The sequence below is a fragment of the Pithys albifrons genome, chromosome 1 (assembly GCF_047495875.1).
Source record: "Pithys albifrons albifrons isolate INPA30051 chromosome 1, PitAlb_v1, whole genome shotgun sequence".
In the NCBI taxonomy this organism is placed as follows: domain Eukaryota; kingdom Metazoa; phylum Chordata; class Aves; order Passeriformes; family Thamnophilidae; genus Pithys; species Pithys albifrons.
In genome coordinates, this window is record NC_092458.1 from 119,024,010 (window position 1) to 119,042,730 (window position 18,721).

An 18,721-nucleotide genomic window follows, 5' to 3' on the forward strand; every position below is an offset into this window, starting at 1 on the left:
GAGCATTTTCAGTTGGCTGCAGCTTGACTGGAAACTTTGTGTCTCTGAGGACATCACACAAATGTGGAGGAAAAAGAGATGAACTTGGGAAGTTGGCCTTGAGTTGTGCACATGGCCAAGCCAAGTGAAATTCTGTGGAAGCCCTGAGACACACTTTTCTGGGAATGTAATTGAAGTAATACACATGGAGAATTATGATTCGACTCTTGAGCAAACAATCACTAAATAAGAGGAAGAAAATGATAGGTTAGACTGTTATGTAAATGCTTTTACTAGTATGGATAAAATTCTGAATATTTTCCTTATGTTTTGCTTTACTCTGTGAATTTGCATGATTTTGAATAAGTTGGATATTTCAGTAGTAGCTTTCATGGATTTCCCAGTTAAATTACGTTAAGTGCCTTGAGCAGAACGGAATTTTCAGGAATGCTTTGCTGACACCCTTCAGCCAAGCAGAGACACAAGCCTGAGGGTGCAGACTGAGTAGTGTCAGTCTGACAGGAGAGCTGCAGTTTGTCCTGGGAGGAATGCTCTCTGGCCTTGCAGGGCACCATCTCAGATAATTAAAGAAACTGAAAATAATCAGTCCTTGTAACTTTGGTGGGGTTTTGTTGTTGTTTCCTTTAGTGCTCTGGACCAGCTCTTTTCATGGTAATTTAACCCAAAGCATTAAATAAGAAAGAGATGAGATGGAGCAGCTCTTGGTGCAGGTGACTGTGGAGCTGCAGCTGCCAGAGGACCAGGATTGCTGCTGGAAGAAAGAGCTGCTTTGCCCTTTTCTTTCTCCTTTGCTACCTCACTCCTTGTGCCAGCACAAGTTTTTATGTGGTTGGATTGTGAACCAGATCTGTTAAGGAAGAATGGTTGTGATTAAAGGAAGTTTATTGCTTGTAGTTGGCTTGGGGCTGTTGAACAGTGCAGTGTGAGTTGGCAGCACTTTGATCTCGCTGTTCTGTGCAAGTGCCTTGAAGCCCCATCAGGCAGTGCAGGGGAACTGACTGCACTGAACTGCAGGAGACTGCAGTGTGTGTAGATATATGTGGCAGGAAACTTTGGCTAGGACTTTCTACCTAGTGAGCTGTCTAAACATCATAGAAACCAATTAAACACTCAGGAGGGCATTTGTAAAAAAGCACCTGTTAAATGCCAAATACATTAATTTTAAAAGTTTCGTTTAAAAAGTAAATTTCTTCCTAAATAAAATTTTGTGTTGGCAGTGCATTTGTTCTGCACTTGGTAGTCTTCCTAAGCCCTATGAACATGAATTTTGGAGATCTGAGATGGATTCCAGTTGAGTGCTTTCAAAGAATACAGTTTCATTCTAAAGTGAATATTATTTTAGTGACATTATTAGAGCTCTCTAAATTCCTTGGTGCTGTCAATATTGGAGACTGGGCAGGGGAGGTACATTGTACTCAGTCAATTTTTATTGCATATGTAATGCCTGCAAATTAGCACAATTTAAGAAAGTATTTTAAAGTGTCTTGGAGGAAGGCAAAAGCATTGAAAATTAACTTGAGATGAGACATCATAAAACACTTAAAAATATGCAAAGTGTTACAACAGGAATTTCACTCCAGCTTGTTAACTTGACATTTTTGCTGTTTGATTGGAGACTTAGCACTGCCAGGGACACTGATGTGTCTTGCTGAAAGCTCGTACAGCTCTTTCTGCTGCCTTACTTGGCTTTTTTAACTTTCAGAGAGCTGTTGTTGGTTTATGTGGTGCTTGGAAGTCTGAGTTGCACTGGGAAATTACATTTCATCTTCCATGAATTACACAGAGCCCGGTGGTGTAGCGTGGAATTGCTGCTATAACTTAATACTACTCTTTTTGTCTGTATGTAATGCAATGAAGTTGAAACACTGAGCAAATATTGAACTGTTGGTATCACAATTACAAGTTCAACAAATCTGGTGTCAGAATTTTCTTTATATAATACACTGAAGTACTTGGTGGGGGTGTGGTGGGCTTTGCAGTGGGGCTGAAGGGCCTGTGGACTCAGGCTTTGGGAGAAAGGGAATACAGGTCAAGTTCCGTGGGTGAATACTGGTGTGCTAATGGAATTTTGGCTGCAGGGTTGGTCTCTTGGTCTCAGCTGAGGGGGAATCAGTCTCTGACTCCCTCTCAGACATCTGCCCCTAAGCAGTGTCAGGAGAAGGGTATTGGAAAAGATGACAACTTTGGCTTTTTAGGCTCGTAACCAGGTCATTTCTGCACAGACCTTGAGCAGCACTGAATTCAGATTGAGAATCTACTGTAGCAATTCAGGCACAGCAGAGTCAGAGGACACAGCTGCATTTTGGTGTGTGTCAGTTTCTCGGAGGTACAAAGGTGATTGCCAGTGTAATTTTTACTCAGAACATTAAAATCCTGTCAGATATTTCAAATGTGACGTTTTTAGTTGTATTCAATACATACTGAGTCTAGAATAAAAGATTCTCTGTATCAGTGTGTTTGTTTCTGTGCTGTTCTTTTTGAGGTGTGGGTTGCATTTGTGTGCACGTGTTAATCCAGCATCCTGTTTCCCCCCACAGGTTATGCAATGGTCTCTGCAAGATGTCATGTTCTTGAGTTGGAGCTTTTTAAGGCAAGCATATGCTGGTACTTCAACTTTACTAAGTGGACTATAATTTCTTCTCTCACATCAACTACATAAGCAGACAAAATTGCAAAGATCTGCCCTGTGTCGAGTATGACAGCCACGACTCGTGGCTCTCCGGTAGGAGGGAATGACAGCCAGGGCCAGGCTCCTGATGGACAGTCCCAGCCTCCCCTCCAGCAGAATCAGGTACAGTATTAACCGCAAGTTGTCTAAAAATAAAGGATATTGTTCTTTAGAAATAGTGTTTCTGAATTATTTGAATTTGTATATTCATGGGGATGTCTAGTTAAATTAGGTATTTTTGTGTGTGTGTGTGCCTGGAAATACAGAAATACTTTGAGGGATGAAGGCAGTGCTGTTGGCAAAGCAGACACTGCGTTGCAAAAATGCTCTGTTTTCAGGCAGTGGCATAATTCTTTCAAGCATGTGTATTTTGGATAAGGAGCCTCCTTGGAATGATACCAGAAGCTTCCTCATAACTGCATTGTAGACTTACCTGCCACAGATTGGCAGAACTGCTCTCTGTGGGTTCAGTCTCTGCTCAGTTGTGCAAAGGCACTTCCTGGATACAACAGCTTTTATCCAGGTGTCAGCTCTTCCAGAGCAGCCACATCCCAGTCTCTGTTCATTGTCCAAGACTTCCTGAACAACTTCACATGGTTCTGTTGAACAGGTTATCTTGCTCTCAAAAGACAAGCAAAAGCTTTCATAGGCTACATTACAATGTGATGATTGTTTTGCTTGGGGAAAAAATGCCAGAAAAGATCCTTTTAAACAGTGCAGCCAAAAGCATTTAAAAGAAGAGCCACACTTTGTCATTTAATTCAGTATGAAAATGGTATTTTTTTAATACTGTAAAGTTTAATGGTTGCTCCTTCCTGAGATACATTGTACTTTGGAATGTGTGTGGTGGGCTGACCCTGACTACCAAGGAAGTCTCCACCCTGTCGCTCACTCCCTCTGCCTGGGTGGGATGGGGGAGAGCATCAGAAGGAAAAAGCGAGAAATTGTATGGGCTGAGATAAACGAAGTTTAATAAATGAAGGGGGATGGGAGGGGGAAACAAGTAATGCAAATGCCATCACTCACTACCAGCTGCTGGAGGCCCAACCAGCCCCAGGCAACAGCTACCTCAGGAAAAAAAACCCCTTTGTTTTATTGCCAAGCATGACTCTGTGGCAGGGAGTATCTCTTTGGTCAGTTCAGGTCAGCTCTCCTGGCTGAGTCCCCTCCCAGCCTCTTGCCCTTCTTACTGCTGGGAGGTAAAGTGGGAGTCACAGTATGGTTAAGGTTGGAGGGGATCACCGGTGGTCATCTAATCCAACCTCCCTGCTCAAGCAGGATCTCCCTGACCATGTTACTTGGGATTGTGACCCGACAGTTTTTGAGTATCTTCAGTCCTGGAGACTCCACAACCTCTCTGAGTAACCTGTTTCAGTGCACAGTTATTTGCACCATGTAGAAGTTCTTCCTCTTTCAGGTGGAACTTCCTGTCTTCCTATTTCTGCCTTTTTCTTCTTGTCCTGTTGTTGGGCACCACTAAGAAAAGCCTTGTCCATTCTTTTGGCACCCCCCTCTTTAGATACACGCATTGATGAGGTCCCCTCTGTGTCTCTTCTCAAGACTGAACAGGCCCAGCACCCTCAGCCTTTCTCATTAGTGAGGTGCTCCAGTCCCTTGACAATCTTTGTCAACCTCCTCTGTACCTGCTCGAGGAGCTCCACGTCTCTCTTGTCCTGAGGAGCCCAGAACTAGACACAGCACTCCAGGTGATCCTCACCAGGGCTGAATAGAGGGACAGGATCACCTCCTTCTGTCTGCTGGCAATGCTCTCCCTAAAGCACCCCAGATCCCATTGGCCTTCTTGGCCCCCAGGACACCCTGCTGGCTCATGGACAGCGTGTTGACCACCAGGACCCCCAGGCCCTTCTCAGCAGAGTTGCTCCCCAGCAGGTCAGGCCCAGCCTGTCCTGGTGCATTGGGTTATTCCTTCCCAGGTGCAGGACCCTGCACTTGCTTTTGTTGAATTTCAGACAATTTTCTGCCCATCTCTTCAATTTACTGAGGTCCTTCTGAAGGGCTGCACATCCGTCTGGGGTATCAGCCACTTCTCCCAGCTTTGTGTCATCAGTGAACTTGCTGAGGAGGCACCTGCCCCTTTCTCCAAGTCACTGATGGAAAAGTTAAACAGTCCTGGGCCCAGTATTGAACCTTGGGGGACACCACTAGTGACAGACCTCCAGCTGAACCCTGTGCCACTGGTTACAGCCTGTTGGGATTTGCTGTGCAGCCAATTTTCAGTCCCACTCACTGTCCACTCATCCAGCCCACACTTCTCAGTTCGCCTGTGGGGATGTTGTGAGAGACAGTGACAAAGCCTTGCTGAGGCTGAAGTGAACAATCTCCACTGCTCTCACCTCATCCATCCATGTAGTTGTTTGATCATAGAAGTCAGTCAGGGTGGCCAAGCACATTTACCTTTAGTGAATTCATGCTGGCTACTGATCACCTTCTTTTTATCCATATGGACAGAAATGGCCTCTGCATTCGATCAGCTTTCCAGGGCTTGAGGTGAGGCTGACTGGCTGGTAATTCCCTGGGTCCTTTTTGCCCTTTTTGAAGACCAGGGTGACATTTGCAATCTTCCAGACCTCTCCTGATTGCCATGACCTTTCAGATACAGTTGTGAGTGGCCTCACTGCTGTGTGCCAGTTCCCTCAGCACTTGTGGGTCCATCCCATCAGGGCCCATGGACTTGTGGATGTGAAGTTTAATTGAATAGTGTCTGTCTAACCCAGTCTTCTCAACCAGTGGAAAGTCTTCCTCCAGACCTCCTCCCAGATCTCCTGACTCAGGGATTCCTGAGGACTGGCCTTTTGGCAGCGAAAACTGAAGCAAAAAAGGTGTTCAGTATCTCTGCCTGCTCTGCAGCCTCTGTTGGCAATGATCCATGTTCCATTCAGTAGCAGGACCACATTTTCACAAGTATTTATTTTGGTTTTGTTGTATTTGCAGAAGCCCTTCTTGTTATTCTTTACATTGTTAGCCAGATTTAATTCCAAGTGGGCCTCGTCCTTCCCCATTGCATTTCTGCATCCTACAATAACACCCTCGTATTCATCCCAGGTGGCCTTTCTCTGCTTCCATCTCACGGAGCTCCTGCCTGTGTCTCTGTTTTGACAGGAGTTAACAAGGAGAAACACAGGGCCTTGAATCTGTGCCAGCACTTCACCAACAGACAAAACACTGGTGTGTTTTCAGTGCTTGTTTTGGTCACAAATCCAAAATCCAGCACTGTGGAAGGTGCTGTGAAGGAAATACCTCCGTACTAACCAGATATGATACTACGTGTGGAAAATGTGCTGGAGGTTTTGTCCTCCTAAATCTTGCTGTTCTGATTTGAAGCTTTACTATTGTCAATTCATACTGTTTGTGTGTATGAATAAATTACATCTGTAAAATGCATTGTATTTGCATGGCCCATCAAAATGGCCTTGACTTAATCACATTCCTGAAGGTGGGTTAGTAGAGAGTTACAGTAGTGGGTTATTAATTTTTAGCAAACTTTAAAGAAACTTTTTCATGATTATTTTCTTCAGTGCTGTTGCTGAAGGTTGTGCTTCTACCTAAAACAGTCATCTTTTCTGCAGAAGGGTGTACAAACTGGAGCTTCCGTATATTCATTTCACCTTCTAGAAAGTAGAACTCTGACAAAAATACTTTCCTCACCAGGCACGTGGGTTAATTTTAAAACTATCAAGGTAGAAAGCAAATAGTGCATTTTACGCTGTATTTTCTGTTCAGTCTGAAATGGAAGGATTTTATGTTGGCATACACTTTTTTCAAATGATCTTTGAAACACAACATGAAGTAAAAATGCCACAGAAAATGTATGTGATATTTGAAGTATTTTTCTTACCAATTTTAGACTTCTTCACCTGATTCTTCCAATGAGAACTCCCCAGCTACCCCACCTGATGAGCAGGGCCAAGCTGATGCTCCACCCCAGCTTGAGGATGAGGAGCCTGCATTTCCACACACAGACCTGGCAAAGTTGGATGACATGATCAACAGGTATTTTCACACTTTCTTCAGAGGGTGTAGATTATTTCTGCAAATATCTTGATAGTGGAATCAGGACTCTTGCATCTTTGTTTTACTGGAACGTCGTTTTACTTAGTTAAATTTATAAAGAGAGAGAGGTTCAAAGCAGAGTGGATTTTTGTTTGGGTTGGGTTTGGGTTTTGTAGTGTACTCATCAGGGCCTTTAAAAATATATATAGTTAACCTGTAATTAAAAGCATTACAGAGTCAAGGATTTTTCTTCAGAGGCACAACTGAAATTGGGTTTGTTTTTGAACATAGGCCTCGATGGGTTGTTCCTGTGTTGCCGAAGGGGGAATTAGAAGTTCTTCTAGAAGCTGCTATTGACCTAAGTAAAAAAGGTAAGCTGAAAAGACAATTAATGATTATTGGACCACTGTGTGAAGTCTTTTCTTGATCTTTTAAATCCCTGGTGGAGGCTTAAAAATTCTTAATAATTTGTGGTTTCTCTTAACAACCCTTGCCCTGGAGATTGTGTCAGAATGCTACGGAAAACCTTCATAGATCAGAAATTTTAAGAAGCCATCAATGTAGTTAGAAATTAGATGCCTTAGCATGAGTAGGAAAGTTGAATAAGCTCACAGACATAAAAATCCTGTCATACCTGTTTTCTGTATTCACTTTGATATCGGACCTAGTGAGTTTATAACAGATACTAAAACGCAAAGAATTCTAGTTTTGTTTTGTTTCTTAAATAAGTTGCTAGTTTAGCTCCCAAATGTCCTGCTGTAAATTTTTGTTCAATTTTGACACACACATACCTTTGAGAATATTGGAGAAAAGCTAGAACTGTAAGCAGCATGACTTAGACTAACAATCCTACCAGTGCTTGCTGTGTCTGATGGGGAAGTGGGAGGGCTCCTTGTTAGGGCTCTGTGTGCTGAATTTTACCAGTCAGATTGACAAATTCCTCATGCGTTCTGAAAAATTCTGTTCTCCTGGGAAGTGGCTTTGTTTGGTCCTCCAATGCTTGAGTAATATTGAAAGTCAGATCAAAATAATATTTTAGGTTGTCTGCACTTACCATCTAGTTGTGTTTCAAGTGTGTCGTACAAAGTTTCTGTTCTTACTTTTACATGCCACTGGCCCAGGATGACTTCATTTCCACAATAATAAAAGTAATTCTGAAACAGTTTTAAGACTGAAAAGCTGGTTGTGGTCATGATATTCTGGGTTATTTTGATTGCTGAGTCTTTTTTGCTTTGGGACACTTTGGGGAAACAAAAGTTGGGGTTGAATCCTTGTGATCCAGCACAGGATAACGACATATTGTTGCCAACACTGATTTATCAGCCATAGTTGGCTTGGCAGGGGTGGCTTTACATGTGCAGGGTCTGGCAGGAATCCTGAGGTGAGTTTTGGATGTTGGAGGGATCACATCTGCTCAGAAGCAACAGAAATGCCAACCTATCGAAAGGAAGCACAACCACCTTTGTGTCTGGGTTGTTGGAACAGAGCAAGAGAGAAATTCTCTGCCTGTGATTTGCGAGAGAGGAGACGTATGTTCTGCCAGCTGCTAAGTCATCTTTAAAAGAATGAAAACCAAACCCAAAAAACTGTCAATGCCATGAAGTAATAAGAGCAGAACGAGATTTTAGCTGCTCCCAACATCAACTTCCCCAAAGCGTCAGGCTTAGTTGAAAGTTCCAAACAAAAAGCTTATTTTTCCTCTTGAAGTTGTGAAAAGCAGTGGAAATATATTCATATGCTTTATGCAGTTTGATTTTTATTAAGCTGTTGGTGTCCAATTCTAGAAAGTCCTTTTGTGCTGCTATTTAATGGTGTTTCCTCTTGGTCTCTCGATGAATTCCTGTGTGTGTACATGTGCAAGGATTATTGGATAAGGAGAAAACAAGGAAAGCTGTTAGAAGGAGTTGTTTAACTGTGTTATCTTTATGGTTACATCTTAATTTTTTTTGTGTTTTTTTTTTTAACTTTGTTACTTGGAGTTACATGATGGCTGAGATGGTTCTTTTTTTAAATAACTTCCAGTTCTCAGGGAATGTGATAGGGTGTAACTCTGTGTAACTGACACTGTTTGGGAGCTCAGACCTTGGCAGGCACCCCTTCAGAGTAGTGTATATATAGAGAAGTAATTTAAGTGGTTCTCTTGTGTACGTGTCTTAATGGATTGAAAATGTGTTCCATTACCTTGAGAAGATCTAAAATTGGACACTGTACTACCTGTCTACAGGAATGTCTCATATTTTGAGGAGTTCTGTTTCAAAAAGGAGGAACTGCAAGGAGAAATAGAAAAATAACCAGCTGTTGAATTACATAAACTCTGACCTTCAGTCTGTATCTCATTTAAATTGTGAAACAGCAAAACCTGGAAAGAGCCCACTACATTTTTATTTTGTCAAACACCATTTTCTAGTGATGAGGGTTCTTAAGTAGGTTTTGTCCTGACCCAGCCAGTGGCCATCAGCATTCTGGAGTGACTGGGGTAACTGCTGCCTTTGTGACCCTGTCTGTAAGAGGGATATTTGCATGCTCTGTGAATCTTTCCAGGAACTAAAATTCAAAGGGATGTAACTGAACTAATGGAAAGTACTAGTGAGAATTAAATGTCATTATTACCACCTTCAAGTGAAAGGAGCAAATTTGACAGAGTAGCATAAATCCTGTCTAGACTGTGACTCGCATTATTTTTGGCAGATGAATTTATTTATGAAAAATTCTCTTTTTGTGTGTAGGCATCAGTGTATTATTCTTTGTTAAACAAGCCATGAGACCATCAAATGATAGTCTGGAGTTATTTGCTTATAGAAGAAAATATGTTTGGAAAATAGCATTCAATAGCAAGACTGATGTTTAACTGCTCAACAATTGTGGAATACTTAGAGGGTGTTTTCAGTAATGAAATTTGCTCCAGAAATAAATGTCACAACGAGTTGGATGCTGTAAATTTTAAAGGGGGAAAAAAAAGAGTTGGTTTGGTTTGGTTTAGGGTTTTGGTATTTTACAGGCCACTCTTTCAAAAGGATTTTATTGCTCCTAAAGTTTACACTCAGTCTTTAACATGCTGCCAGAACTTTCCAATGTGACACACTCCAGCAAAATGCAAAGCAATTTTTTGAATTTGTAGCTTATTTAAACTGAAAGGAGATCTCACTACACATCGTAAACCTTGAGACTTGATCCCAGATCTGTGTTTTTGATGAATTATAAATGCTTACGGAGTGGGAAAGAGAGGCCTTAGTGCCAAAAAAAAATAAAGTCAGTGTGTGCATGTGCATGTGTGTATCCAGAAGTTAAGCAGCCCAGTAACATCATCCACTAAAGACCATATCCATCTCTCCAGATGATTCATTTGCATTTCTGTGGGACCCTTCAGAGTTCCTTACTGAAGCTGTATCTTCTGCATTTCCTTGAAATGGTTATTTTTACTCCTCTTCACTCACCAGGTTTTACTGTTAAAAAGTACATAAGAGATAACAAATAAAATGGAAGATAAAGATTGTACTTATTTTTGCAGTATATCTGCACACTGCAAACATGTGAAGAAAAACAACCCCTATCACATATTTTTAAAAATAATTTAAAAGTTATGTAAAGGAGTGTAACTTTCTGAGCTGGCTTTACTAGAACATAATCCATCAAGTTTGTTGTTCATACAAGCTTATGTAAGTTTATCTTCATCCAAGGCTTTTTTAAAAATTAATTCTGAAGCTTTAAACACCAAACCTTTTAAGTCCAAATGTTGTGGTTTAACCCCAGCCAGCAGCTCAGCCCCCCTCAGCCACTCGCTGGGATGGGGAAGAATTGGAAGGGTAAAAGTGGGAAAACTCATGGGTGGAGATAAAGACAGTTCAGCAGGTAAAGCCAACGCTGTGTGTGCCAGCAAAGCAAAACACTTCCCGTGGGCAGGTGCTCAGCCATTCCCAGAACAGCCTGGCTCCCGCACATGGAGCAGTGACTTGGGAAGACTAAACCATCACTCTGAGTGTCCCCCTTCCTCCTTCCCCATCTCTGTACCTGATCACGACACCAGGTGGTCTGGGACATCACAGAATCAACTGGGTTGGAAAAGACCTCCGAGATCATCAAGTCCAATCCTTTGTCCAACTCCAGTCCCTTTACCAGATCATGGTACTCAGTGCCACGGCCAATCTCAATTTAAAAACCTCCAGGGATGGTGAATCCACCCCCTCTCTGGGCAGCCCATTCCAATGCCTGAGCACTCTCTCTGCAAAGAATTTTTTTTCTGATCTCCAACTTCAATTTCCCCTGGCAGAGCTTGAGCCCATCGTGCCCCCTTGTCCTATTGCTGAATGCCTGGGAGAAGAGACCAACCCCCACCTGGCCAGAACTTCCCTTCAGGGAGTTCTAGACAGTGCTGAGGTCACCTCTGAGCCTCCTCTTCTCCAGGCTAAACACCCCCAGCTCCCTCAGCCTCTCCCCACAGGACTTGTGCTCCAGTCCCTTCACCAGCCTCGTTGCTCTTCTCTGGACCTGCTCCAGCTCCTGTGGTCAGAAGGGCTCAGTGGCCCTGACTCTGTCCCCACCCAAATCCTTGTGCACCCCCAGCCCACTCGCTGGCTTGGTGGTGTGAGAGGCAGGAAAAGCCTTGGCTCTGTTATTGCTGCCCAGCGGTAACAAAAACATCCTTGTGTTATCAACACTGTTTCCAGCACAAACCCAAAACACAGCCCTGTGCGAGCTACTGTGAAGAAACCAACACCAGTACACCAAATCCCTGCTTCCTGCATTTGAAAAGTCCATGTATCCACCGAAATTCCATGTTTTAATTGTTGTTTTTCTATTTTAAAATAGGCCTTGACGTCAAAAGTGAAGCATGTCAGCGATTTTTTCGAGATGGATTAACAATATCCTTCACAAAAATCCTTACAGATGAGGCAGTGAGCGGCTGGAAGTTTGAAATTCATGTGAGTGTTTAAAGTTTGTGTTTCTGAAATCATGGTAGTTTAAATAGGGGAGGAGAGTGCAAAATCTGAATTTAATTTTGGAAAATCAGCAGTGAGCTGTAAGAAGATTTGTGTACAGGGGTGGGTCAGGGGAGTCACTTTTCTGTAATTGTTTCACTTTATTACCTCCAGTGTTTTTGGAAGGAAATAAAACATGAGAGAGCTGATATGGGAGGAATGGAACCATGTATGTTTGGTAGTGCAGCTCTTTTTGGGCTGGCTGTCTTTGGCCAGATGTCTAGAGACCTGCTTATTTTTATGTGCATGCTGGGCCATAAAGCTTTTAGCAACCTGCTGACTCGTGTCTGTACCAGCTGCATGAACATAATAATTACCTGCTGGACAACCAGACACCTGCTAAATGAGAAACTATAAAGATCTGTGTAAGCAGATTTGAAATCTATGAGAAAAATGAGAGAAAGAAGGAAAAGTTAATAGCACAGTGGTGATTCATGAATGTCTCATCTAAAAAGTGTCTCATTTCTGTCCCCTAAATTTAATTTCTGTCTGAAAACAGATAGTTTGGAGTTTGTTTAAAGGCTTTCTTGAAAGAAGTGCAAATGAAAATACAGTGTTGTAAAACTCTTATGCCACTCCACATGGGAGGTAATGATGGTTCACAGTTTATGGTTCATATTCATTGTGCAATCACCTTCCACATTCTTAGTTGTTGTTTCTTTCTCAACAGAGGTGTATTATTAACAACACTCATCGACTAGTGGAACTATGTGTGGCCAAGCTGTCCCAAGATTGGTTTCCTCTTCTTGAACTTCTTGCCATGGCCTTAAATCCTCACTGCAAGTTCCATCTGTACAATGGTACTCGTCCCTCAGAAACAGTTCCTGCAGGAGTCCAGCTGGCTGAAGACGAGCTCTATGCCCGCCCTCCCGACCCACGATCACCAAAGGTGTGAGGGCCTTTTCAGACCTGTGGCTTTACCTTCATGCAGTGCTGTCTGATTGCAGAGTAGCCACAGAGAAGTGTTTTTAGAGGGGCAGGGGAAAAGCTGCCTCTCTTCTCTGTATCACAAAGATGTTCTGCTGGTTATCACTCTTGGTAGTGATTTAATGTACATCTCCCCTTCCAACTCTTCCATCTTGAGTCTGCAGTGAAACTGTCACATGTTTCTGTGCTCAGCTGGCACAGCTCTGTTGGAATGCCATTCCTGCTGTGTTAATTGGCTCACTTGGGTTTACCAGGGGATGGATTTACCTGCTCACTTAACCTGATTTTGTGGGTGACGCATTTTGGGGAGGGGATTTTGGCATAAAGTAGGAATTTTCTCTCCCTTTTTTAATAGTTTCTAATGATGGGAGAGATGTTTTTAATTGGACATGGGATACTAGCGTCAGTGTGGGTTTTGGTAGGTTTGGTTTGGTTTTGCAGGGGGTGGTTTGAAGGTTTGGTTTTGGGGTTTTTGTTTGGTTTTCGTTATTTGTTTGTTTTTGTAGTTGTGGTTACTTGGGGTTTTGCTTGGTTTTTTAACTGGCTGTGCAGATTAGTAATCTGTTCTGGTTCCTGGGTCTGAACTTTTTCAGAATTGAACTCCAAAAGGCATTGGTATGACAACAGGAGTTAATTGTATTTTTTTGCTTTCTTTCTTTTTTCCCCCCCTCTTTTTTCTTCTTTTTTTTTTCTTTTTGCTAGAACTGTCAGCTGTTGATATGTAAGAACCAAAGATAAAGAAGTCCTTGAGCTTCCTTGCATTGCTGTCACTTTGCTTTCCTAATGTTTTTGTATGTGACTTTATCACATCCAGGGCCCAGAGAAAATACCAGAAGTGTCATACTCTCTGTAGTAACTTAGCAGCCAAAGCAAAACCTGGAGTATATTCAGTTTTATTCCTGTATATTTGATAAATCTCTCTGAATAGCTAATACACAGCATCTGTCCTTTGATGTGGTAACAGGAAAGATCTTGTTGCCTATTCTCAAGCATTTCCTTAAGACTGAACTTGTAAACTATTGTGTAAAGACATTTGTAAAGCAGATTTTTGTCATTAACATTAAAATATAGTTTGTAAATGTCAAAAAATTACTGTTGTATTGCAGGGTTGGCTCGTAGATCTTATCAACAAATTTGGCACATTAAATGGATTTCAGATCTTGCACGATCGCTTCATGAGTGGATCAGCATTGAATGTTCAGATCATTGCAGCTCTCATCAAGTAAGGGGTTTTAATTTAATAATTTGTGCATTTGGAAAAGGTGACCTCAGTATAAAACATTCTGTTAGCACAAAGCTGAGTCTTTTCTAGAAGCACAACCCCTCACTCCCTCTCTTAGCTCGTTGTGTTCACCTTCACCATTTCATGTGCTTCTGAGTAGACTTGTGTTTCTTGATTTAATTTCACTTTACTATCATAATATCACACAACTGCTGATTATGGCACTTTCTCCTTTTTCTTTCTTTTTTAGGCCATTTGGACAATGTTTCGAATTTCTAACGTTACATACAGTGAAGAAATATTTTCTTCCAATTATAGAAATGGTTCCACAATTTTTAGAAAATTTAACAGATGATGAACTGAAAAAAGAAGCAAAGAATGAAGCCAAAAATGATGCTCTGTCAATGATAATCAAATCTCTAAAGAACTTAGCTTCCAGAGTTCCAGGACAAGAAGAAACTGTAAAAAATTTAGAAATATTTAGGTTAAAAATGATTCTTAGGTAAGATGCTACTTCTAATATAATCTGCCACTGCTGACATTTTTTTCCACACTTCTTACATTAAATTTCTCTCACAGGTTGTTACAAATTTCCTCTTTCAATGGTAAAATGAATGCACTAAATGAAGTTAACAAAGTAATATCCAGTGTGTCATATTATACTCACCGACATGGTAACCCTGAAGAGGAGGAGTGGCTCACAGCTGAAAGAATGGCAGTAAGTTCACCTTTTCACTCAAGTTCATTGAGTAGATTTTGTTTCTCCTTATTGCTTTAATTGTACAAGTAGCTGTACATTGTGGATCCCCCCCCCCACTGCCTGTGTTCATATATAGTTTTAGCAACAGTTTGTATCACCTGAGGGAAATAAGGCATTGTAATAGTTGCCTCTCTGAGAAAAAATGTTCTATTTGTGTCAAAGCTGTTGTTGAGAATTATTTTTCAGTGCTGCTCAAACCTGCCTCAGAAATGGATCCTTGAGTGTCGTGGGTTTTATATTCTGAAAAACCCAAACCCAAACCTCAGTAAAAAAGTGGGATCCATTTGAAACTGTAATGCCAGAATGGAAATGTAATAGTTGTTTAAATAAGGACGTAGTCTGGGCTTTGTGTGTCAGCTCACTGGAGTTCCAGCTTCTGCTTTTCACATGCCAGAGCCTGGAGTCTGTGGGGCAGAAAGTTCTAGATGTCACATGTTTGTTTTATTTAATATTGATGTGTTTTGAACACTGTTGCTTGGAAGTATATAATGGAAACTATGAAAATGAGTATTTATAGAGTTAAAATAAGAACAATTTTTTTCTTCATCTTTGTAAAATGTAGTCATGTTAAGGGATTTTTACACTGTTCTGCCCCATCTCCTTGACTGGCCACCTGTTGTGAGGTTTGTAATCTACAAAAGGACATCTGACAAGAAAGAATAACTGCAGTTTGATCTTTTTAAAGGAAGAGGAGGAAATAGATCTCTTTTTTACATATTCCTTATAGTTTGGCATCTCAGACAAGACCTCTATTTTTAAATGAAAACTTGTAGATTTAAGTATTCCACAAGACAAGGTTGAGTGTTGTAAGTCTGTAGTCAGAACGTTGTTGGAAGGGACAATGCTGTGGATGTTTGTTTGTTGGAATCAACAGTCTGACCATGTCAGTGCCACCACTGAAAAAATTGTGTCTGCTTAAATATGGCTTGAATATTTGTCTCTTCCATAAGAAGCATTTCAAAAACCTTCTAAGTGGCAGCACTGAAATAATCTAATATTTTTTATATTTCAGTCCTCATGTCATTTTTATGGGATATGCTGTAGGTGTAGCAGTGAAGGTAGAAGTGTCTTAAATAATTTGGTTTTGGTATTTAATGACTGTGAATTGGAATATAAGAATTTTGTTCCGTGAACAGAAGAGTTAACTGTTCTTCACGTTGGCTTCTTATGTTTGAAGTGGTTTGAACATTTTTGTGCTTTGAGGTCATGATTTTAATAAGCCTGAAAAAAAATTCCCCTTAAGGTATCACAGTGACAAGTATAATGGATTATTTAAAATGCTGGTGTTCTTTTTTTAAAAAAAAGGAAATTAAAGTTAGAGATAAATACTGTCCTCTTGCGCTGCATCTTTCTTGCTTAATCTGTAATGGGTCGAATTTTAATCTGTAGTTTAAATATCAGTGGCGACACCTGAATAATTTGAGATTGCACAACTTTTTTTTTTATATTCAGGAATGGATCCAGCAGAACAATATTTTGTCAATTGTGTTAAGAGATAGTCTTCATCAACCGCAATATGTAGAGAAGTTAGAGAAAATCCTCCGCTTTGTCATCAAAGAGAAAGCCCTCACTCTGCAGGATCTTGACAACATTTGGGCTGCACAGGTAAATAACTCAGCTGCTTGTTGGGCTCTGCACAGGTGGGATCTTAGTGTATGTCTTGTGTTGAGAAGACAACCTGGGATTCTTCTGCTTGGTGTTAGAAAGCTAAAGTTGAAATCAAATGGTGTTCCTTTTTAGGGCTCTCAAAATTGTCTTCTCAAATGCCTTCAGTGGAAGGGATCAGCCACACACACATGTGGAGTCTGAAGGAACAGTTCAGAACATGGTACAAAAGTTACTCTAAGTATTAAGGAACCCTCAGTGTAGAGCAGAGATGTGATACATGATAACTTAATATTTTAAAATGTGTTAAGAATATATATTGCTAATCCCTGAGTTTGCCACAGTTGTGTAAATTTTCCCTGGCCAGAGTGTGGTTAGTAAGGCTTATAAGAATGACTGTTCTAGAAGTTGTTTAACTGCAAGTTCTTTCCTTTGTATTGTAAGAATTGTTTTTGAAACATTACACATTTTGCAATGTTGACTTTGTTTACTGAAATGAATGGTGCAGCTGGGTCTCTGTAGCTGAGGGCTGCCCAAGCTTAATGCACAGAACAGGCAGCTAAAGAGACAAAATCATTAAGACTTAGTGACAATACAGAAGATAAAAAGTCATGTTAGGATAGAAGCAAGCACGACTACATGGATCTTGTTCCTAACTAGTGGGTAGTGAAACTCTTGACTGTATGAGTAAGCCCTCGGGCCAGTCCTCCAAGTGTGGGAGGGCTAAATCTGATTAAGAAGCCAGAGGGCTGTGCTGGTTTGGGCAGGGATGGAGTTAAATTTCTTCACAGTAGCTTATATAACTATGTAAATAAAGCAAAATATTTATTTACCTGTTTGTCTCAACCCACAAGTTTTCTCACTTTTACCCTCCTGATTAGCTCAGTCGGCTAAAACTTGGTTGTAATAATGCCAAGGTCATGGATTCAATCCCCTGTGTGGGCCATTGACTTAAGAGTTGGACTCGATGGTCATTGTGGGCCCTTTCCAACTCAGAACAGTCTGTGATTCTGTGTGAGTCTCTTCCCCATCCCAGTGAGGGGTGGAGGGTGGGTGAGGGTGTGTGGTGCTTTTGGTTGCCAGCTGGAGTTACACCATGGCAAGGGCCAATACAGGAGCTGGGCAGGATTGTATCCCTAATTCACATGTGTTCTTGCTGTTCTGAATGTGTTAACAGTTTGGCTGAAGTGGATCTACCCAGGTGTCCCTGCACTGTTTTCAGGTTACACTTCAAACACTTGGGGCTGGTTCAACTGTCTTCATAATATTGAGACTTCAGTTCCATCCTGACAGTAACTGCACAGGCTGAAACTCAATAAAGTCTTTTCTCATTATCCCAAAGTCCTGTTTAGAAAATTTCATCATGTAACAGAGCAATGCACAGATTACTTGAATTAAGGTCTGTGAGCAGAGTTAGAGTTTGACTTGTGGTCTGTAGAGATTTCCAAACTACAAGATACTCGTGGGACAAAAAAAGAGACTTTGAGAGGTCAGTTTGCTGTTAGTAGGCTTGTTTTAGCTGTATTAGAGCCTCACTTTTAAGTAGAGGGGAAAACAATCACTGAAATTTGGGAAAAATGTTTTCCAAGCAATTCCTAGTGTCTGCAAATGGGTGTGGATAAGCTCGTTGGAGTCAAACTTGCCACACTTCTGGAGAACTCTGAACAAGTGGTAGAACCCCTAAAAGAGAGAGAAAGTCCCCAACAGTTGAAAAAACCCCCAGTATCTAAGAATGAATTAACAGGAGTAATTTAGGGATAAGTCTCCCTTGCCCTCCAATACCCAGCTTGCTCTGCTAACTTCTTATGCCTTTCAGTGCTTTGTACTGCAGGGGCCTTGCTGTAGTTTTGCCCTGTATTTTTTTTTGTGAAAGTAGCTCTTATTCAGGTAGATGATTTCACTGCAGCTTTAGCCATGAAATTAAAATAGACTAAAATTTAAGAATACCAGAATCTGCTGGTACAGAGTGATTTTTACCAACTTCACTACTCCCTGTGTGCAGTGGGTTTTAGAAGTTCTTATTAAATGACTGTTCTAGGAGCAGCTGGAGCATGAAATTCAGTAGTGAGGAGTTGATTTACTGTGTAGCTTTATATAACAGGCAGGTTATTTTAGCTTGGCCTCTGCAGCATTGGTGAGGTTTTGCTTTTGGGCTCGAGCTGCTGTGCTGCTGCCTGGGTTTAGAGGGTGAGCATTCACCACAGAATCTTAGAAAGAGCTGGAGGAAAAATAAGTAGTTTATTAAAGTAATATAGTCAAGTTGCTTTTGCCTTCAGAAGGCAACCTAAGTTTTAATTTTATTGACGTGTTTTCCTGTCTTATAAAGCCAATGCTCACAGTACAGGAGTAATGCTGGGAGTCTCTAAAGACAAGCATTAAGTTGCAGCCCCTGGAGTTGCAGGGAAAGATCCAGCTGGACAAGACACAAAATGGCAGAGGTTGAAGTCTCATTATTCTGGAGTATTTAATTGGAGCTTTGTAGGCACTTCCCTGTTGCTGCACAGCAAGCTGGCCTGGGCAGGCACCACGTGCCTTTTGTCTCCTCCCCCTGT

At 41.3% G+C, this 18,721-nt stretch overlaps 1 protein-coding gene across 2 annotated transcripts in view; it reads left to right on the plus strand.

Annotated features, from left to right (window-relative positions):
- Positions 1 to 18,721, plus strand: part of USP9X (ubiquitin specific peptidase 9 X-linked) — a 102,624-nt gene that overhangs the window by 22,279 nt on the left and 61,624 nt on the right. For both annotated transcript variants that reach the window (XM_071565605.1, XM_071565597.1), the window contains exons 2-10: positions 2,538 to 2,791; positions 6,534 to 6,679; positions 6,971 to 7,050; positions 11,486 to 11,598; positions 12,326 to 12,544; positions 13,689 to 13,804; positions 14,055 to 14,306; positions 14,384 to 14,522; positions 16,017 to 16,169. In XM_071565605.1, the coding sequence (XP_071421706.1) occupies positions 2,696 to 2,791; positions 6,534 to 6,679; positions 6,971 to 7,050; positions 11,486 to 11,598; positions 12,326 to 12,544; positions 13,689 to 13,804; positions 14,055 to 14,306; positions 14,384 to 14,522; positions 16,017 to 16,169 (1,314 nt within the window). In that variant the 5' untranslated portion in view covers positions 2,538 to 2,695. The remainder of the gene's footprint in view (positions 1 to 2,537; positions 2,792 to 6,533; positions 6,680 to 6,970; positions 7,051 to 11,485; positions 11,599 to 12,325; positions 12,545 to 13,688; positions 13,805 to 14,054; positions 14,307 to 14,383; positions 14,523 to 16,016; positions 16,170 to 18,721) is intronic.